This window comes from Crinia signifera, chromosome 9 (assembly GCF_055691185.1).
Source record: "Crinia signifera chromosome 9, ASM5569118v1, whole genome shotgun sequence".
Taxonomy (NCBI): Eukaryota; Metazoa; Chordata; class Amphibia; order Anura; family Myobatrachidae; genus Crinia; species Crinia signifera.
Window position 1 is genome coordinate 146,434,469 of NC_139225.1, and position 20,515 is coordinate 146,454,983.

Consider the following 20,515-nt stretch of genomic DNA (forward strand, 5'->3'; position numbering starts at 1 on the left):
TCTGACAACCTGGCCATTCTCCAGCCTGAAGAAGAGGCTAAAAATGTAGTTTACCAGGAAGTCCTTCAAAATTAAAGTTACCGGGAAAATCAGAAATACTTGAAATGCCATAGCGAGCCACGGGTATTCAGCTAGTGTTATATAGAAATATCTCACAGCAACGAGCATGTAAGCATAGACACACCCATATGTTGAGCTTGACACGCCCCTTTGGCCAGGAGGGACAGAAGGTGAACACATGAAAAAGGTCGACATGCTCAAAACGGAGACATGCGTTTTCTTTTTGTTTGTGTGTGTGTGTCAACATAGGAGATTATGTACACCATATCAGTGTTGCTGAGCTCGCCATGATTTGGGCCTGGTGCCTCTCTGCCCTTGGAACATTATTACATTCTCCCTCTATGCCCACTGGCATGGTAAAGTATGAACAAGTAAGTTAAAAAAAATCATGAAAAACCCATGTCGACCATTTCACTCTCAAGTGCTTTGCCCATCCCACTGTAATCTCTCTGATTATATTGTTCAAAAGTAGGCAAGTATGACTGTTGTGTGTACTGTGCCAATCGCAGGTCTCCAGTAATGTTCCAGTATACATTGACACCCAGATACTGGTACCATAGGTGCCCATTCTGTGGGTGCTCAAGGGCCCGAGCACCCACGGATATTGATGAGCACCCACGGACTCGAGTCCCGGTGCTGGGCCGCCATATTAACTTGCTAATTTGTGGCTGCATCGCCGGACCTGCCTGAGTAGCTCAGCTGCCACCCACCCGGCCATGTCCCACCCCACTCCCCCTCCCTTATCGCCAGCACAGCTTCTGTGGGGGCATTTATGTACATGCACTGTGGGAGCATTTATGTACATGCACTGTGGGGGCATTTATGTACATGCACTGTGGGGGCATTTATGTACATGCACTGTGGGGGCATTTATGTATTTGGCACTGTGAGGGCATTTATGTACCTGGCACCATGGGGGGCATTTATGTACCTGGCACTGTGGGGGGCATTTATTTCTGTGCTGCGTAATATAAATTGGTATATTTTTGGCTTGAGCTCAGCATCCACCAGCAAAAACAAATCAGCACCTATGACTGGTACTGTAGTTCACCAACAGAGGTAGAGCCATAAATTACCCATGAGAACAGTTTATTCATCCATTAGCCCTTTCAGGTCCAACGTCTGGTCAGGCTCAACAGCCCTAGCGCTAGTTGCAGATCCAATGGTGAGCCATTTTAAAATAAAAATATTAACATCGTTTAACATCCAATGTAGACCATTATTGAATAAAAAAAAAATTACAATTAATTTTAACATTTAAACTAGACAGTTTGAATTAAAACAAAAAAAATGGACTGCAAAAGGGTTAACTATAACAATGAAAGGTTTTGTAACTTGGAACTACATTTCCCATCAGCCACTGTAACACCACACATGCGCCAAGCCCCAATGCATTGTGGTAAGGCTGTCAAATGATGACTGTTCTTTACTGACCAATTAGGTGCCATGGAGAAGATTCTCCTCACCTACCATTGGTCTTCTCGTCGCCACCCTGCAATTGGCTGGTTATCCTGTCAATCAAACTATTGAAAGCTTTTTATTGGCTAGGTCTTGTTTACTCGCCCCCTGTCACCAATAACCGGAGAATGTTTTGGGGGCGGGACATCTCTGCGCCTCCTCTGATTCGCTCAGCTCCTGCGGCCTCGGGCTGTGATTGGCTGAGATACTCCCACAGACCCTCTCCTACCCCGGACGGTGCCCGCATCCTCTTCCTGACACCGGTGGACGCGGAACTCCCTCCGGTGATGTAACGGGTCCTCCTCCCCTGTAGCTAGCTCTCTGCTTCTGTAATTGCTGCGTCAGCCCTCGGCGTGACGTACCACGCTGCACCCTGACCCATGGCAGTGACGTCATGGTGTAGTAGCCCGGTCATTGCGCCCTGTGTGATGGACGGTGCATCTGTGGCACAGTGCAGGGCCTCTCCCGGCCACACCCCTCTGGTGATGCCATCTGGCCCTGCTATCCCTTAAGGAGCGTAGTAGTAGGGATCACAGATCCCATCAGTGCTTGTAGTATTGGCACTGCCCTCCTGCTGCTGCAGGCCACAGACCTTCCTAGGCTACTATGCCTTATGTACACACAGTGGCATAGCTGTATTGGGTGCATGGTGCCCTGGGTCCAGTGGGTCCGCACTGCTCAGCCTGCACCCACTGACTATATTGCTCAGTGTGTACCGTGGTCATGCCATCCCATGGGTCCTACCCAGTGCTGTTCTGTCGGGCACGCTGCATGCCCATTTGGACTAGCCAGGGAATGACAGCATGCATCTTACATATGGTGGGCAGGGAGACATCACTCCATTGTCCTCTGAATCGTGTACAGACGGCGTGATGTATTGTGCCGTCGCATAGTATACACATTGTTTAGTGTGTCACCAGCGTTACTTTTTGTGAAGTGTTGCAGAAATCGCCAGGGAAATTGCATCAGCTCTGTTTTCCGCCAAGTTAGGCACCAGCGCTGTTTTTAAATTGCTAAAAAAAATGTCCAGATGCCGTTTTCCCAGAGATAGAAAAATTACCTGAGATACTAAAGCTGGGTACACACGATACAGTACATGGATGTATGGCACCACCGTTAACGATATCGACTAAAAAATGATCTAGCATTTAAATACTGAACAATCTCGTTCTGTGATGTGACTCCGACTAACATTTAGTCAGTGAAGACGGAGTCATTTGGCTTAATGTTTAGACGAGAGGCGGGTTCGTTAACGACTCGTGGGAACGCGCATCGGTAAAACATATGGTGGGTACACACTAAATCATTTGCACGATAATATTGTTAACAATATTGTCATCGTGCATATCATTGGCTAAAATCGCTTAGTGTTTCAACTTAGTGTTGTAAATTTTGTACAATGACATGAGGCAGGGCAGATATGGGCTGGGTACAGACCTTGGCGATCACTTGGCTGATCAGCTGAGTCCTGTAGGTCCCGGTCATTCTTAAAGAGATCGCTCAGTGTGTATGGGCTGTGTGATGGGGAGGTTGGACAGAAAAATATTAAACGGCACATAAGGTACCACCTCCCCGATACAGACTGTTGTGAGAGTGTTTTAAGCCGTCTATTGGCTAACTCTCCTGCGTACACACCTTTACATTACGTCAACCTGATATCAAGTTCTGGTTGCCAATTGTATAGGTGTAACGTACCCAGCTTAACAGGTGGTGGAACACCTAAAATTGCAGAATCGCACTCACACCAATTGTTTTTAACCTGATCCCTCAAACATGTTCCAGTTTATCCTCCATTGTATCAACCTTCCCATCCTCATCCCTTGTCTTTCATCTACAGGTGAGGACACCGTCACAATGGCCACCGAACTCCTGCTCAATGACCTAGACACCAAGTTCTGTGCAGACAACCTGCTGACCAGCGAGGACTGGGGTACAGCTTGCATTTTCTATACTCATATTTTATGTACAGGATACGGCTACCTGACCTGTGGAGAGGTTTATGTTATCAGTGTACTGATTATTCCCCTGCTAGTGAGTCTGTCTGTCACATATCGCCTAGGTGAGGCTGGAACCTCTGTGTATTGTATTTATAACACCAGTGTTCACTGTACATACTGGTCTCATGCCTTCACCCCCACTTGCACTGACCGCTGAGGACTGGGATAATGTTATGGGTATGGGTCAATGGGTCGACCATTGACGTTCGACATTGTTGGAAGGTCAACACAAGCTTTAGGTCAAAGATGGCTAAGTCGACTGTCAAAAGGTCGACTTGGGTTTTTCACTCTTATTTTGTCCCCAATGTTGACTTGAATACCATATCGGTGTACCACGTCCCCTCGCTGCACTCGCCATGCTTCGGGCACAGTGCCTCGCTGCGTTCAGCGCACTATTTTAGTCTCATGCCATAGTGGATGGTAGGGCATGAAATACCACCTGTCGGCTCAAAGAAAAAAGTGAAAATCCATGTCGACCTTTTGCCTGTTGACCTAATGATTGAGTCAACCTTTCAATCATGTCGACCTATTTCAGGTGTCGACCTAAGCCAAGTCGACCTTCAGTGGTCAATCCAATGTATATGGACTTTATATGTGTTAACCCAACAACCGTAATAGCCTGTAAATGTTATGGTCCAGCAGTTCAGACAGCTGATTGCGGTAACCATGATGGGGGTGTGGAAGGGGGTGGGGGGGTGTTTGGGTCCAAAAGCCATTTAGGAGGGGCGATGCAGCAGCGAAACTGATTGGAAATTCCCGGGTGCACTGACTTTGTTTTTACTGTGGGTTCTATTTGGAAATAATGTTTAACTTCTATTAACGAGAGCGGGTTACAAGTCAGGAGATCCGCATTGTTTATATGTGTACCTGGTTCTTGTACACGACAGCGAATTCCATTGCACTTTACAATTGAAAACATTGATAAAACCAACTGGGTAGTTACAGACAATTGAAATGACAGGAGGGACCTGCTTGCAAGCTTACACTCTATAGGGTACACAAGGGGCCTGATTCTGGTTGGCACACAAAGACTTTTATCGATGTCTGCTTGACCACCGAGCGACATTACCCGGTGCACTGCAAATGGATGTTTTGCATGCAGGCCTGGAATCATTGGTCACCAAATCGCAAATCAGTCTCTGCTGACTTAGATATGCGGCGTCCCGCTCCGAGAACTGGGTTGGCAGCTGCCGTCCGGTGCTGTCAGCTGCCCGGCCCTGGAAGCCAGGTGCACCCAGTGTTTTTGTGGGTACGCCCAGGAAACACAGCATGTCCGCATTCGGACACCCCCTGCCTCCCCCCTTTGCGAGTGGCTAGGAGACTATGCAAGTCTCCGAAGGCACCCACATAGAAGCCCCGCACATGCGCAGAGCTTCACCATCGAACTCCCCGTGCAAATGTAAGGGTGAGTTTGCGAATCAGGGCCAAGGATAGTTGTCCTCTATTGCAAAAAGATTGCACCAGATTGCCCAGGTTCATGTGGGCTGTCTGATTGGGGGACCCAGCAATGTTGGCCTGGGATCAGGAGAAAGGGAAAGCGAGAGAGAAAATAAGTGAGGATATGTTTGGAATGTAGAGTGGGCATGTGATTGGCTAGGAAAGGTTTCTGAAGGTTATGTGGGCGGTCCTGGAATGTGATATTGCTGATATTATACCTGGCTCTGTTTGCGTAAAGCATCTTTATTTGGGGCAAATGTTCATCTTAATCGCAATGTGATATTGCACTGATTCATCTGACGTGTGACACTTCCATGGCCGGAAGGTATAAGGAGCCGCGTTTGGTCTGATTTTGTGAAATGTCAGATATTTCCACAAAAGTCACACATCTTACAAAGTTGCCTAATACAACAGCGTCAGAGTTCAGGAAAAGTCGGATATTTTCAGCTTAACTAAACCTACAAGTTGGCCGATGTAATGGAGTCCGACTTAGAAATGTTGCACACAAAATAGCTCTATACAGTCCGACATAATTAGGTAAAAATGACATAATACCGTAGATGAGATATTTTGGAAGAGAACAAAGTATTTTAACTGATTTTAAGGTTATAAATAATTGTAACATTATTTGTTGTCATTGTGTACTTGCGATGGGTTTTCAACATTGCTAAATACAACTCAGCCCAAAAAACAGCTCGGTTGCTGTCCGACTCTAGAGCTGGTTTGTGTGAGACTTCTAACCCGGCATTACATCCCAGGCTGCGGCTGTTACGCTGCACAAAGCATTCCGGTTGGTCTGGTGTAAAAATCCCGAAAGAAGTTGGATGCGATTTGCAATCGGATCATTAAAGAAGCACGCCAATACATTGGCCGAGGTCGCAGTGGTGCGACTTTTTCCTGGCCGTTAATATCTGTTCTTATTACATCCCAGCCTTTTCTGTATACAACGTGCTACAATATTGACTACGGTTTGTTCTTCATACCAAGTACCATTGTTCTTTTTGTATGAATTCACACTTAAGTCACACACAGATATACGAGTGTCGCTTATCACACTAATCAGAGCAGCGCCGAGAGGTGATTTTGTCACATAGCATTGCGATTAAAGGACACATTCTTAAGGGTGGAATCCATAAGGCCATGAGTAATTGTGGCTATATATCACACTTTCCCAGCCCCATAGGTCTGTGTACAAATATGCATGATTCTCAGGCGAGATCAGGCCGTGAGGGGACAATGGGCAGTACGGATGGTGTAATGGTTATAGCATTACTGCCTCACAGCGCTGAGGTCATGGGTTCTATCCCCACCATGTGTTATATATACGGGGCAGTACGGATGGTGTAATGGTTAGCATTACTGCCTCACAGCGCTGAGGTCATGGGTTCTATCCCCACCATGTGTTATATATACGGGGCAGTATGGATGGTGTAATGGTTAGCATTACTGCCTCACAGCGCTGAGGTCATGGGTTCTATCCCCACCATGTGTTATATATACGGGGCAGTACGGATGGTGTAATGGTTAGCATTACTGCCTCACAGTACTGAGGTCATGGGTTCTATCCCCACCATGTGTTATATATACAGGGCAGTACGGATGGTGTGATGGTTAGCATTACTGCCTCACAGCACTGAGGTCATGGGTTCTATCCCCACCATGTGTTATATATACGGGGCAGTACGGATGGTGTAATGGTTAGCATTACTGCCTCACAGCACTGAGGTCATGGGTTCTATCCCCACCATGTGTTATATATACAGGGCAGTACGGATGTGTAATGGTTACATTACTGCCTCACAGCGCTGAGGTCATGGGTTCTATCCCCACCATGTGTTATACCGTATATACGGGGCAGTACGGATGGTGTAATGGTTAGCATTACTGCCTCACAGCGCTGAGGTCATGGGTTCTATTCCCACCATGTGTTATATATACGGGGCAGTACGGATGGTGTGATGGTTAGCATTACTGCCTCACAGCGCTGAGGTCATGGGTTCTATCCCCACCATGTGTTATATATACGGGGCAGTATGGATGGTGTAATGGTTAGCATTACTGCCTCACAGCGCTGAGGTCATGGGTTCTATCCCCACCATGTGTTATATATACGGGGCAGTACGGATGGTGTAATGGTTAGCATTACTGCCTCACAGCACTGAGGTCATGGGTTCTATCCCCACCATGTGTTATATATACGGGGCAGTACGGACGGTGTAATGGTTAGCATTACTGCCTCACAGCACTGAGGTCATGGGTTCTATCCCCACCATGTGTTATATATATACGGGGCAGTACGAATGGTGTAATGGTTAGCATCACTGCCTCACAGCACTGAGGTCATGGGTTCTATCCCCACCATGTGTTATATATACGGGGCAGTACGGACGGTGTAATGGTTAGCATTACTGCCTCACAGCACTGAGGTCATGGGTTCTATCCCCACCATGTGTTATATATACGGGGCAGTACGGATGGTGTAATGGTTAGCATTACTGCCTCACAGCACTGAGGTCATGGGTTCTATCCCCACCATGTGTTATATATACAGGGCAGTACGGATGTGTAATGGTTACATTACTGCCTCACAGCGCTGAGGTCATGGGTTCTATCCCCACCATGTGTTATATATACGGGGCAGTATGGATGGTGTAATGTTTAGCATTACTGCCTCACAGCACTGAGGTCATGGGTTCTATCCCCACCATGTGTTATATATACGGGGCAGTATGGATGGTGTAATGTTTAGCATTACTGCCTCACAGCACTGAGGTCATGGGTTCTATCCCCACCATGTGTTATATATACGGGGCAGCACGGATGGTGTAATGGTTAGCATTACTGCCTCACAGCGCTGAGGTCATGGGTTCTATCCCCACCATGTGTTATATATACGGGGCAGTACGGACGGTGTAATGGTTAGCATTACTGCCTCACAGCGCTGAGGTCATGGGTTCTATCCCCACCATGTGTTATATATACGGGGCAGTACGGACGGTGTAATGGTTAGCATTACTGCCTCACAGCACTGAGGTCATGGGTTCTATCCCCACCATGTGTTATATATACGGGGCAGTACGGATGGTGTAATGGTTAGCATTACTGCCTCACAGCACTGAGGTCATGGGTTCTATCCCCACCATGTGTTATATATACAGGGCAGTACGGATGTGTAATGGTTACATTACTGCCTCACAGCGCTGAGGTCATGGGTTCTATCCCCACCATGTGTTATATATACGGGGCAGTATGGATGGTGTAATGTTTAGCATTACTGCCTCACAGCACTGAGGTCATGGGTTCTATCCCCACCATGTGTTATATATACGGGGCAGCACGGATGGTGTAATGGTTAGCATTACTGCCTCACAGCGCTGAGGTCATGGGTTCTATCCCCACCATGTGTTATATATACGGGGCAGTACGGACGGTGTAATGGTTAGCATTACTGCCTCACAGCGCTGAGGTCATGGGTTCTATCCCCACCATGTGTTATATATACGGGGCAGTACGGATGGTGTAATGGATAGCATTACTGCCTCACAGCGCTGAGGTCATGGGTTCTATCCCCACCATGTGTTATATATACGTGGCAGTACGGATGGTGTAATGGTTAGCATTACTGCCTCACAGCGCTGAGGTCATGGGTTCTATCCCCACCATGTGTTATGGGGCAGCACGGATGGTGTAATGGTTACATTACTGCCTCGCAGCGCTGAGGTCATGGGTTCTATCCCCACCATGTGTTATATATACGTGGCAGTACGGATGGTGTAATGGTTAGCATTACTGCCTCACAGCGCTGAGGTCATGGGTTCTATCCCCACCATGTGTTATATATACGGGGCAGTACGGATGGTGTAATGGTCAGCATTACTGCCTCACAGCACTGAGGTCATGGGTTCTATCCCCACCATGTGTTATATATACGGGGCAGTACGGATGGTGTAATGGTTAGCATTACTGCCTCACAGCGCTGAGGTCATGGGTTCTATCCCCACCATGTGTTATATATACAGGGCAGTACGGATGGTGTAATGGTTAGCATTACTGCCTCACAGCACTGAGGTCATGGGTTCTATCCCCACCATGTGTTATATATACAGGGCAGTACGGATGGTGTAATGGTTACATTACTGCCTCACAGCGCCGAGGTCATGGGTTCTATCCCCACCATGTGTTATATATACAGGGCAGTATGGATGGTGTAATGATTAGCATTACTGCATCACAGCACTGAGGTCATGGGTTCTATCCCCACCATGTGTTATATATACGGGGCAGTACGGATGGTGTAATGGTCAGCATTACTGCCTCACAGCGCTGAGGTCATGGGTTCTATCCCCACCATGTGTTATATATACAGGGCAGTATGGATGGTGTAATGATTAGCATTACTGCCTCACAGCACTGAGGTCATGGGTTCGACTCCCATCATGGCCCTAACCTGCAGAGTTTGTACATTCTCCCCGTGCTTGCATGGGTTTCCTCCGGGTACTCCGGTTTCCTCCCACAATCCAAAAAGATACTGGTAGGTTAATTGTCTCCCTCTTGCCTAATGGAATTGACCCCTAAGAGTGTATTTTGTGAACATGATGGTAGATAATCCCTCTTCTGATTTGCAATATAAATCTATATAATGACATCTCTCAGACACAGCCCTGTATGCCTACGCAGAGGTGACAGATGACTACGGGGAGCTTTTTCAGTCTTACCCCCTGCATTTGGTAAGTAACACCTTGTCGTTTTCACACACAGCCTTTGTTTCAACCCACCTGTGTCTACATCACATCTCCCCTCTCCACACAGTATGACAGCCAGATGGATGTGGAGTCTTGTTCCGCGTCCTCGTCTTTGGATGAAATCCACAGCATGAACTTGTCAGGTGTGTATACCATGCGTAACTCCTTCACGATTATAGGGAAGTACAGCAATCGTGGCGTTTGATTGGCTATTGTGACTAGGGAATGAACAACATGTTGTATCATTAACGAAAATGTTATAGGTGAATAGTTTGTCTTAAAATGATGCTGTTGTCAATACTTCATTTTTTTTTTTTTTTCATGCACGGTCACCCTCGGAGTGTGTGATTGGTCAGACGGATTTTGTCACTAGGTTTGTTCAGTTTATGTAGGAGGAGGCGAAATCCCTTGCGCCAGTTAAATGCTCCACCACGGGTAGTTCTTCCCACAGCTGAGTACATATGTGCTTATAGTGTACTTAGTACTGTACGTAGGATTTGTTTTTGTCGCACAGCAATTTATAGAACGTTCTAGATTAAGCAGGACGACGTGTGGCACAAGGACCTGTCTTTTTGCCTTGCTTCTGATATTGCGTACCTTATCCTGAGTTTTGTATCTTAATCCCTGTTATAATGCACTAAGGGGGGCATGCAATACAGGATCAGGACTGACGATCCCTCCCCACAGCTGTGATCCTGGCCTGTTAGCGGTTGACCAACAGCAGATCGGCAGGCGGGATTCAAGGACCAGACTGCCGATCAGCGAGAAGGGGGTGTGGCCACGAAAACTGCCGTCGGCAGAACAGGCCCGATTTTAGAATTATGGCGCTTCTAAACAGGGCTGTGGAGTCGGAGTCTGAGGAAATTTCGAGTACCTGGAGTCGGCAAACAATGCACCGACTCCGAAAATTATAATTAATGACTTCTCTACTGTAAGAATAAAGACCAATGCATGCAGTGCCTCACGTAACCGCAAAACGAACACGTTAAGTGACCGTGAAAAAGCATGCTTTTCATGTGCTTCACTATATGGCACACAACGCACAATTCGGAGCACCAATACTTATAAATGTATTCTCCCTTGTAGTTTACAACTTATTTCCAACGTTCAATAAGGTTTTCAATACCTCGTTGGTAGAAATCACCTGGTGTAGACTCGAAAAATTCATTCAACGAAGCTCTCCCACCATACGCACAACCAAGCTCTCCCACCATACGCACAACCAAGCTCTCCCACCATACGCACAACATCTTTTTAAGCGGATGAAGATCTTGTTTAATGCGCGGGGTCGTTTGTTTACCTTGGCTAAGCCATTCCTTACGCTGGTTCATATTGATGTACAGGCACCATTTTTCGCCGCCAGTAACGATTCGGTAAAGAAATCGTTCCTTGTGTCCATGAATTGAACGGTGACGAGCAAGCAAACCAGCGGAGATTGTGGCTCGTTGATTTTTGTTGTGGTTACAAAGAATGCGGAACTCATGCCCCACACTTCTGAACCTTTCCTATTGAGTGAAGATTCTTCTCTATAGCTAGAAGAGCTTAGAAGGACTTGATGGAACAGCTTCTTGGGTTCAACTGTTAGTGTTTATATTTATTTTAAAACCTGCATGCCTGCTTGTCTGTATGAGGGTAGACATGTGTACATGTTTCTGGAAGAAACTGTCTATCCTAGGTTTTTAAGTGTGGTGCAAGGAATGTATCAAATACATTCGCATATTAATACAGAGGAGTTGGAGTCTCCTCGCAACTTGACTGACAGGAAGCCGGTATTTGGGGGTGGTCACTGGCCGTTTTCCGGAAGTGTCTGGAAAACCGCAGGCGTGCCCAGGGAGGATGTGTGACACCAGCGCCGGCCTCGATCCGCCTGATTCTATCGCAGAGTTGTAGAAAGGTCAGAGTTATGCACACTTGCGCAGACTGGGAAATGATTAGCTGTTTAGTTGCGGATGGATCAGCAGCTGGAATGCGATCAGTCCCCCGCAGCCTTGTACGGGGCGGGATCTCAGTCTGTCTGGGCAGCGACTATCTGATCGCATGGCTCCGCAGATTTGCACAGCAGCGATCAGGTGCATACTTAGTGGCAGTTAGTGGCTACATTGCAAAGTCAGTGGCATGCACAAGCCCTGTTTGACTAAGCAATGTGCCGGTGACATGAGGCTAGTATGCTCGTTGCTCTAAAACCTTTGATAGATCCCAAATTCCTCCAACATCCCAACCGCTTCCATACACCGATAACTATGCCAAAGTGCCTTCAAGCTGTCTGATAATCTATTTTCTATCTACCACATTGTGCGAAACCTGTAAAATAAATGAAGGGGACGTGTATATAACGTAGCAGACATTTTACATTATGCATAGAAACATTACTGTAAATCTGTGTCTTTTTAGACCTGTTAGTTAAGACAGAGCCGGCGTCCCCCTACTCGTCCTCATCCTGCGACTCCTCGTCATCCTGTGACGGCCTCTACACCGTGAGTAAAACCTCGTTAGGAACATGTCTGCATTGGAGTTTGCCCCCCACCACATCTTGGCTCATACGGCACTCCTACAATCCTCAGTCCCCTCGTGCAACCCTCTATTGCAGGGGTGGGATATAAACTGTCCTCCAGCTGTTGATGAAGTACACATCCCAGCATGCCTGGCATCAGTTTCAGCATGGCCAATTAAAACTAAGGCAAGGCATGCTGGGATGTGTAGTTCATCTGGAGGGTTGCCTGCTGTAATGGATCGTCTTTATCCACCCCCCCATCACTTGCTTGATATTTCCCTCTCTGACCTTCTTTAATGGTGGCCCATTCATCTGCTATCAGCTGCTCGATGTCCACTCTGTCCAACCTGTCTGGCTGTTGACTCCCTCCTCTGTAGTTTGTAGTACTCTCCTTGTATATCGTTGTATATCACATATCCTGATGCCCATGTGTTTCCCTGTCCGGATGCACAGCCATCTCTAGGAGAGGTGGGGACCTCCGTGAAGATTGAGCTGCCACCATCTCCACCGTGTCCGAGCCAGGAACCACCACCTGCCCCTTGCAATTCTCTACAGATAACTCTCCTCCCAGTGTCTGGTGAGTATAAGGGTTTCTTGTAGTGTTGGGTAATTTATATAAACTACTTAATTTTACAGCTCAGAGCTGTCGTTATACAGCGCCATCTGCAGGGAGGAAGACTACATTACACTACATCAAAGTCCGAGTAATAAATGTCACAAGGACATCTAGGGCTGCTGTGTAATTAATATAAGGCGCATCAACTGACACTCAAGATTAAAATAAAAAGCCAAAATATTTGCTTAGTGTTCAGGAGATAAATACAATTAGAGAGTTGCTAGAACAAGGGGACACGCTGAGTTGTGGAAGAGGAAAACAAGTGACATAAGGAATAAGTGATGCTTCCATGAAACGGTCCCCCAGCAGTTATGGGAGAATTCCTACTGTAAAACGGCTTCCAAGCCACAGTCCTCAAGGCATACTAACCGTTCAGGGTTTTAGGATAGCTATGCACCGGTGACTACATTAGTAGCGGAGTTGTTTCCATTTAACCACCTGAGCTCAAGCATGGCTATCACGAATATACAAATATCTGGGCTGTTTGGGTGCCCTAATGCTGGCCACACATTAGACCAACTTACCTCCAACCATCCAACTAGTTGCTTGGGTGGAATAAAAATCTGGTACTGGATGGGAGCAAATGTAATATTTACTTCAGAAATGTGCGAATTTTTCCGAATCGGGTGAAATCGTGCCCAAAATCGCATAGTGTATGGGGGCCTAAAAACTGTCGCTCAGACACGGTACTGTAGTTGAACCTGTTTGATTTAAACAATTTGACTGAATGTTTTTGTCCGTTTTCCTCGATTTGTGAGCACATTTGTAATTGTCCTTTGCTCCCATCCAGTACCATATTTTTTATTCCATCCAAGCAACTAGTTGGATGGTTGGAGGAAAGTTGGTCTGATGTTTGGCCAGCATTAGGACTGGGGTTGGGAACCCCTGCTTTAAGATAACACATGTGTATCACTGCTATTAATATTTTTAAGGTTTATGTAAAAAAAAAAAAAAAAAAGCATAAAAAAAAAGACATCCATCATTCCAGCGCCCAAAGCACGACAAACACACACAAAAATGGCAGATGATCTGTACACAATTATTTACAGATCCCGCACAACCACCTTCACCACATCCATTAGTCTCTCCCGTTTGTATTGCGCTTGTTACAAAGTATATAATAATAATAAAGAACATCCGGGCATTATGTATGAAGCCAGTCACCACGTCCTGTCGGGCTGGAGGTGGAAATGTAAGGCCGCACTCCCCATTCAGTGCTAAGCATAATGGGGCAGATGTATCAACCAGCGTTAAGTGCCAAAAGGCACTTAACGCCGGTTAACTGGGGGGGATTACGTTTATCCTAATGTATTACTAGCGCACCTAACGTGCGCTCGTGACAGCCCGCCGAGTTACGCTCGGCGGGGCTGTCCCCTGCAATCCCCCCCAGGGATTAGCGGCCGGGGCGATGTATTAACCGCCTTCAAGGCGTTAATTCGCCCCGGCCGCTTCGCCAGCTCAGGGCTAGCGTTGTCCTATCCCCCACTGTGGGGACAACGCTAGCCCTGCGTCTGGCTTGGGCTGCGCTGGAGATCTCGTGGTTTTAGCGAGATCTCGCGCATGCCCAGTAAGCCGGGCAGGGGGGGGGGAACTGCGAGTGCGCATGTGCGGGGAGGCGAGGGAGACGATAAGGAGAGCCGTTCACGCTGGGGATAACGGCTCTCCTTATCAGCTGGGATGGGGTTAATACATCTGCCTATAACGTTTGCCCGCTTCTCCTCGTTATGCTGGAGAAGCGGGACTCGTTATTCGCCAAACGTTATAGGCAGATGAGTACATCTGTCCCAATGCCACTTTACATGTTTACCTCCAATCCTCCAGGTTGCCGACTCTTTGTAAGTGGTAAAAGGTCAACATGGCTTTGATCGACACATATAATAGGTCAGCAGGCCTAAGGTCAACAGGGTCGGAAGGTCAACACACGAATTAGAGAAGATTGACAGTCCAAAAGTCAACATGAGTTTTTCAATTTTTTTTTTTTTTTAATCCGGCGTTCTTTCCTACCGTACCATGCAGTAGGGCGCGGAGGGGGAATAGAGTAGTGTTGTGAGTGCATCGAGGCACCGGGCGAGCGCAGCGGTACACTGATCCAGTCTCCATGTTATGTACACGGAAAAACATGAAAAAAATCATGTCAACCTTCTGACTGTTGACCTTCCCATTGTTGACCGAATGCTTGTGTCGACCTTCCGACTCTGTCGGTCTAAAGGTGCCCATACACTAGTAAGATTTATCTGCAGATCTGGCTGGTTGGAACAAAAACATGGTTATGGATGAGAGCGAATTACAGTTGACCAGTTGCTTGGAAATGCTGGAAAACTGTCAATCATCCATAACCATGTTTTTGTTCCAACCAGCCAGATCTGCAGATAAATCTTACTAGTGTATGGGCAACTTAAGACCTGTCGCGTTATTTCATGTGTCGACCTAAGCCCTGTCCACCTAATGTATGTCAATCTTCAATAATGCCGTTCGGTTCTGTTCTCCTCCTACACCCTATGTAACAAGTGCTTCATGTTTCGGGACAGCAGTGGTCGCCGACTGATCCCACTTTGCAGATTAGGGGTATAATGAGTCTCTGTCAGGGAGGAAAAGGGGGTCACTAGCCAGAGCAGAGCCCGACGGGGGTCCTGACTATAGTCTGGTGGACACATGAGAACCAGTGACCCCTATAATCCTGTTACCCATCAGAGGTCACCACCAGCACCTACTGGCCACACCCCCTTCTGCCACCTCATCCTGGTTACTCCATGTGTTTCTGCAGAGAGAGAGAGAGAACATCCCACACACTACGGAAAGCAGATGCAGCGTATTGTTATATCTCCTATAGGGCTTTAGTGTCCGATGCTGAGATGACCCTATACAGTACCAGTAGCAGAGCATGGTTCCTATAGGGCTTGGGATCCGATGCTGAGATGACCCTATACAGTACCAGTAGCAGAGCATGTTGTGCGTGGTTCTGCGCTGTGTTGTATAACGGGGCAGAGTGTTGGCAGAGCGGTAATAGTCTGCAGACTGTCTGAGTGTAAGAACTGATGAAATGCTGGTTATGCCCAGGATTTATATGGCGCCCTCTTTTATCTCCTCGCAGCTCAGTCTGGATGTCTCCCGAAGTCTAACACTTTCCTGTCTAAGAAACCAGCCTTACAGCCAAGGCCTGCCCCTGGAAACAAGCCATGCACGTCCCCGAACAGCGCTCCGCACGCCATCATCCTGCACCCGGTCAGCGGCACACCGCCTGCAGCACATCCACCCTCTCTAACAGGTAAACCCCCCCCCCTCCCCTTCTCTGTCTCACCCTCTCCCCTCCCCCCCCCCCTCTGCTTGTCCCTCTCCCCCCCCCCCCCCCCCTGACACTCTTGCATTGTGTTCACCAATATGTATATATTTTTTGAAAATACACACATTTTCCAGCAAGAAATCGACCAAACAGTAGGTGTAATACCGTGTAACTGCCTGCAGGTGTCGCCCCCTACTGTGTATACAGAAATGTGGCTGCAGCATTTATGTCAGTCACGATAATACATTTAAAACCATGTAAAAAAATATTCTATCAATCATTCTGCATATACTGTATGTATGTAGAGCTCTAGTCTAGAGTGTTGTAGCTATATTCCTGCTTACTGTATATTTACTTACAGGTTCTTACATAGCGCAGCATATTCCGTTGTGCATTACAATATAACTATTATTTATATTTGGATTGTTACTAAATGAATAGATTTTAGCTTTCGGTTTACGCGGTCCGTGTATCACTGACTGGCACTGACATATAAAGTGAGTAACGTGATCTCCTTGCAGTGGCACCTATCATGGGGTGGGGTATAATAGACAGAAGTGATCTGTCTGTTCCTGAAGGTGATGTGCAGGAAAAAGGCCAAGTGTTAGGATCTGAGCGACAAGGGTCATATGGTGATGGCTGGGTCAGAGCATCTCCATTGCAGCAGGTCTTGTGGGGTGTTCCCAGTATGCAGTGGTCAGTGTCTATCAGGACTTGTCCAAGGAAGGGCCGCCAGTGATTTGGGGCTAGGGTCACTGATGCATGTAGAGAGCACAGGGTAGGCTGTCTGGTCATGTCCCAGGGAGAGCTGCTGTATTACATATTACTATGATACGCTGCGTGTTCTGACAACGCAGAACGTTCATAGTGCACATTCTGCCATATTCCACCGCTGAACGAGCCTGTGGAAGGCGGTGGCCTGGTCTGAGTTACGTTACATCACGTGTATAACCCGGTGCCACCTGGGGAACATGGAAACATAATGCATTATGGGTTGAAGGGAGCCGGCGGAGGCAATGCTGGGCCTCAGTGATCCTACTGGGAAACCTTCGGTCCTGGCATTCATGTGGTTGTTGCATCCCAACCAAATCTAAGGCCCCATAACACACTGGGGGATAACGCTCATTATGTTGCCCAGTGGGCCTGATTCAGACCTGATCTCTGGGAGGCGAACCTTCGGAGCCCTGCCATAGTAAAATCCTGCCCCTGTGCACCGATGCGATTGCAGCAGTGTGAAGAGGAGGAGATTCATTCTGAATCACCGACTATCGAATGAATTACCCCCTGTCTGTGGGAAGATCAGGACCGCTGATGATATCAGCACCCCTCCCTCCCACCGTCCGGGAGCCGTCTGCTTTTTCTAGGGCACGGCCAGAAAAAAGCTGGCGTGTCCGTAAGCCAGCGTACCGCCTGCAGGCCGTTGCTGGCTGTGATCGCACGGAGGGCTCGCGCATGTGCACTGCAGACAGTGTGCATGCACAGTCCTCCAATAATCGCTCGGGCTGCATATTCGCAGCCCAGAAAACAGGGCTGAATTAGCCCCAGTGTGTACGCCTCCACCGATGGATGTTGCGTGCACCTGCGGGTTGTTAATGGCCCCCTCCATCGTCTGTGCATGTATAGACAAGGGAACTGATCATTAACAAGGATCCCCACTCCCAACATCACCCACCGACATTGGCCCGCAAGTTTGTATGCATTTGCCAATGTTGGCACTCCGCCAGGTCCCCATGGTCGCCTATATTGGCAGTCGCAGGGAATCGGCAAGTGTGTACGGACCTCAACTCTCTGTACATGTTACATCTGCTCCACCTGCAGTGCAACAGTCTGAGCTATAGAGGCCTCACCATGTATCCGCCCTGCTCCGGTCTCCTCATCTCCATGTCCATATTACATGGTGGTGCTTCTCTATCTCCCATCACCATGTAACTGACTGCACCACTTTGAATTTGAGCATTTGTCCTGAATCAGATGACCAAGGCTTCTGCTCTCACCTGCCTGTACTGGTGTGGCACAAACTCCCAAAGCCGCTTGAAATTTGTGTTCTATCTGCAGCGGACTGAAGATCGCTGTTATGAATTTTACCTGGTGTATTTGCTTCTGAACATTATAAGGCAACCAATAATAATCCACAATTCCAAGACCCTGTTTTCCAGAGAACAAGTGTTATTTTGTTATTACCGTTCCTTTAATTGTAAGACGGGAAGGGAGAAAGGCCGTCCAGGAATCACTGACTTGTTTATTGCTGCTGTCTGGGGTCCCTGTGCTGCTCCTGGGCAGTGAGCGATCCGTCCTGGCGGAGAGACCTCTCTTCTCTTCTGTATTAATGTATCTGGGGTCTCACACGGAGGGCCCTGCCCTCTGCAATACATTCCGGCTACTAACAAACCGCCCCCTGTGTATTGATCCAGTCTCCATACAATGATCTAATTGTTGGCAGGACATTATTATGCGTTACTACCAAGACACTTACTTCACTGATAGGCGGCTCCAGCTACGTGCTGTGTTTGTCTGCTGGCTGCTTGGTATGGTATCTGTTGCTCATCTTCATGACTTCTCTTAAAGAAGAAGGAAAACCTACACTTATGTTACATTGGTGGGTAAATTGTACCTCGCTATCAGCTTTGGTACTATGGCTAATAAATTCCCAATGTTGCTCAGCGCTTACTGCCATATATTTGAGAGAGTCGATCACTGAGTAGGTTATGTGCACAATCATCCCTAAATAGCACCAGCATTTCAGCTTGCTACCCCGGGGTTGGTGAGCTGAAATGCGCAGCTAAACCTGACCATAATGAGCACGATATGCACAAAAAATAGATCAATTGAATAGCGCCCTACGATCTTTCGTCACTTTAGACAGAAGATCGGGTGCAATAGAACAACTGAATTCCACCCTTAGATGTACAGTACACGCAGTTACAGTCATCTATGACTTGTGATTCCGCATTTCCCAGGGTACAGATTAACATGATCTGGGTGTCCAATCACGGGATCTAAAATTTGAGGCCAAATACCGGGATCCCACCTACACCCAGGTCACAAGGTTTTGAATTGAAAAAAACATGAAGATTAAACCATGAGGTGTTTTCCTATCCTATGGGAATGTTGGGGGAGAAGCTTGATGCTAGGCAGATTTAGCACCTCTCTTATTTGATTCAGCTCCCTATATATATCTTTGGTGTGTGTGTGTGTGTGTTACAGCATTGGTTCAGTTTACTTAGATGAAGACCACAAGAATGTAGAATAATACCAGGGATTCCCTTACAATAGAGTGTTTAGAAAAAAAGAAATTGATTTAAACCCTACTTTCTGCGCTGTTTAGATCAGTGATATTTAAACTCTCATGATTCATATAAGATCCAGAAATAAGTCCGTGTATATGATGTTTGTGTTCAGCATGCAGCCCTCTGGCTGCTGTGGAACTAGATATCCCAGCATGCCCTGCTGCAGTTTGGCTATTAGAGCATGCTGAAACTTTGGCAGGGCATGCTGGAATGTGTAGTCCCACAGGAGCTGGTGGACCGCATGTTCAATGCCGCCGCTGTATACCATTGTTGTTCAGAACCTTTGGCGCTAATGACTTCAATCACACTTGCAGCTGCCAAACAGCGTCCAGGCTCCAACAATAATTATGGCTGCACAAAGCTGTAATAAATAATAAGGCATTACGTACTCAGCACAGTCACTTCTATATTGCGTATTATAAATGTAGGTGTGCGATGAGGATATTTGGTCAGTACATCTATAAAGGTGATTGAGAGCCTGTTGCACAGCAGTGACACTCTATTCCATTGCAGGCAGATCAGTTGTCCCCTGTTTCTCCCAAACACATGCTGGATGAATTGTGCGCGGTCGGCGACCGGGTCAGATAACCGCACCGTCGTCTGTTCTGGCTGTGAGATGATAGCAGCGGCAGCTGAGATCATTGGCGGAACATCTCTTTCCAGCCTGCTCACCAGGCAGAAGGATTGTTGGTAGTCACTGGGAGCCAACAGACCGCAGGCCAATTTGGCTGGGTGCAAGTAAAGTGACTGACCACATGGTAGCGTGCAGGGCCAGCTTTATTCCAGCTACCAGGGGGAACAGACACTATCGTTCTGGCTTTTACACACTGAGAGATGAATACAGTCAGATACTGACAGAACCTCAGGCCTTCATGCTTCTTTCTTTACTCAAGAAGACATGACCAAGTCTTCTCCTTATGGTCAACCCGTGTGGGGGGCTGCCCCATTAATTTATATTATTTATTAACCGTTTTTTATGTAGCGCATACATATTCCGCAGCGATTTGCAGAGAATAGTTGAACATTCACATCAGTCCCTGCTAAGGTGGCCAATCCCGGGAATTCGGGTTTAAACTGCGCATGCGCAGTCTAATGCTGGGCAGCACCTGAGCAAGGTCACGCTGCGCAGGCCGCACCCCCACACCGA

The 20,515-nt window shown here is 47.4% G+C and overlaps 1 protein-coding gene across 1 annotated transcript; it reads left to right on the forward strand.

The window, feature by feature from the left end:
* The first annotated feature begins 1,660 nt into the window (after positions 1-1,660).
* On the forward strand, positions 1,661-18,644 carry ATF6B (activating transcription factor 6 beta). Its single transcript, XM_083160799.1, has 9 exons — positions 1,661-1,802; positions 3,356-3,448; positions 9,606-9,679; positions 9,762-9,837; positions 12,086-12,168; positions 12,639-12,762; positions 15,893-16,066; positions 16,660-16,724; positions 18,522-18,644. The coding sequence occupies exons 2-9, from the start codon at positions 3,373-3,375 to the stop codon at positions 18,642-18,644; spliced, it is 795 nt and encodes a 264-aa protein (XP_083016925.1). The 5' UTR covers positions 1,661-1,802; positions 3,356-3,372.
* The last annotated feature ends 1,871 nt before the right edge of the window (positions 18,645-20,515 follow it).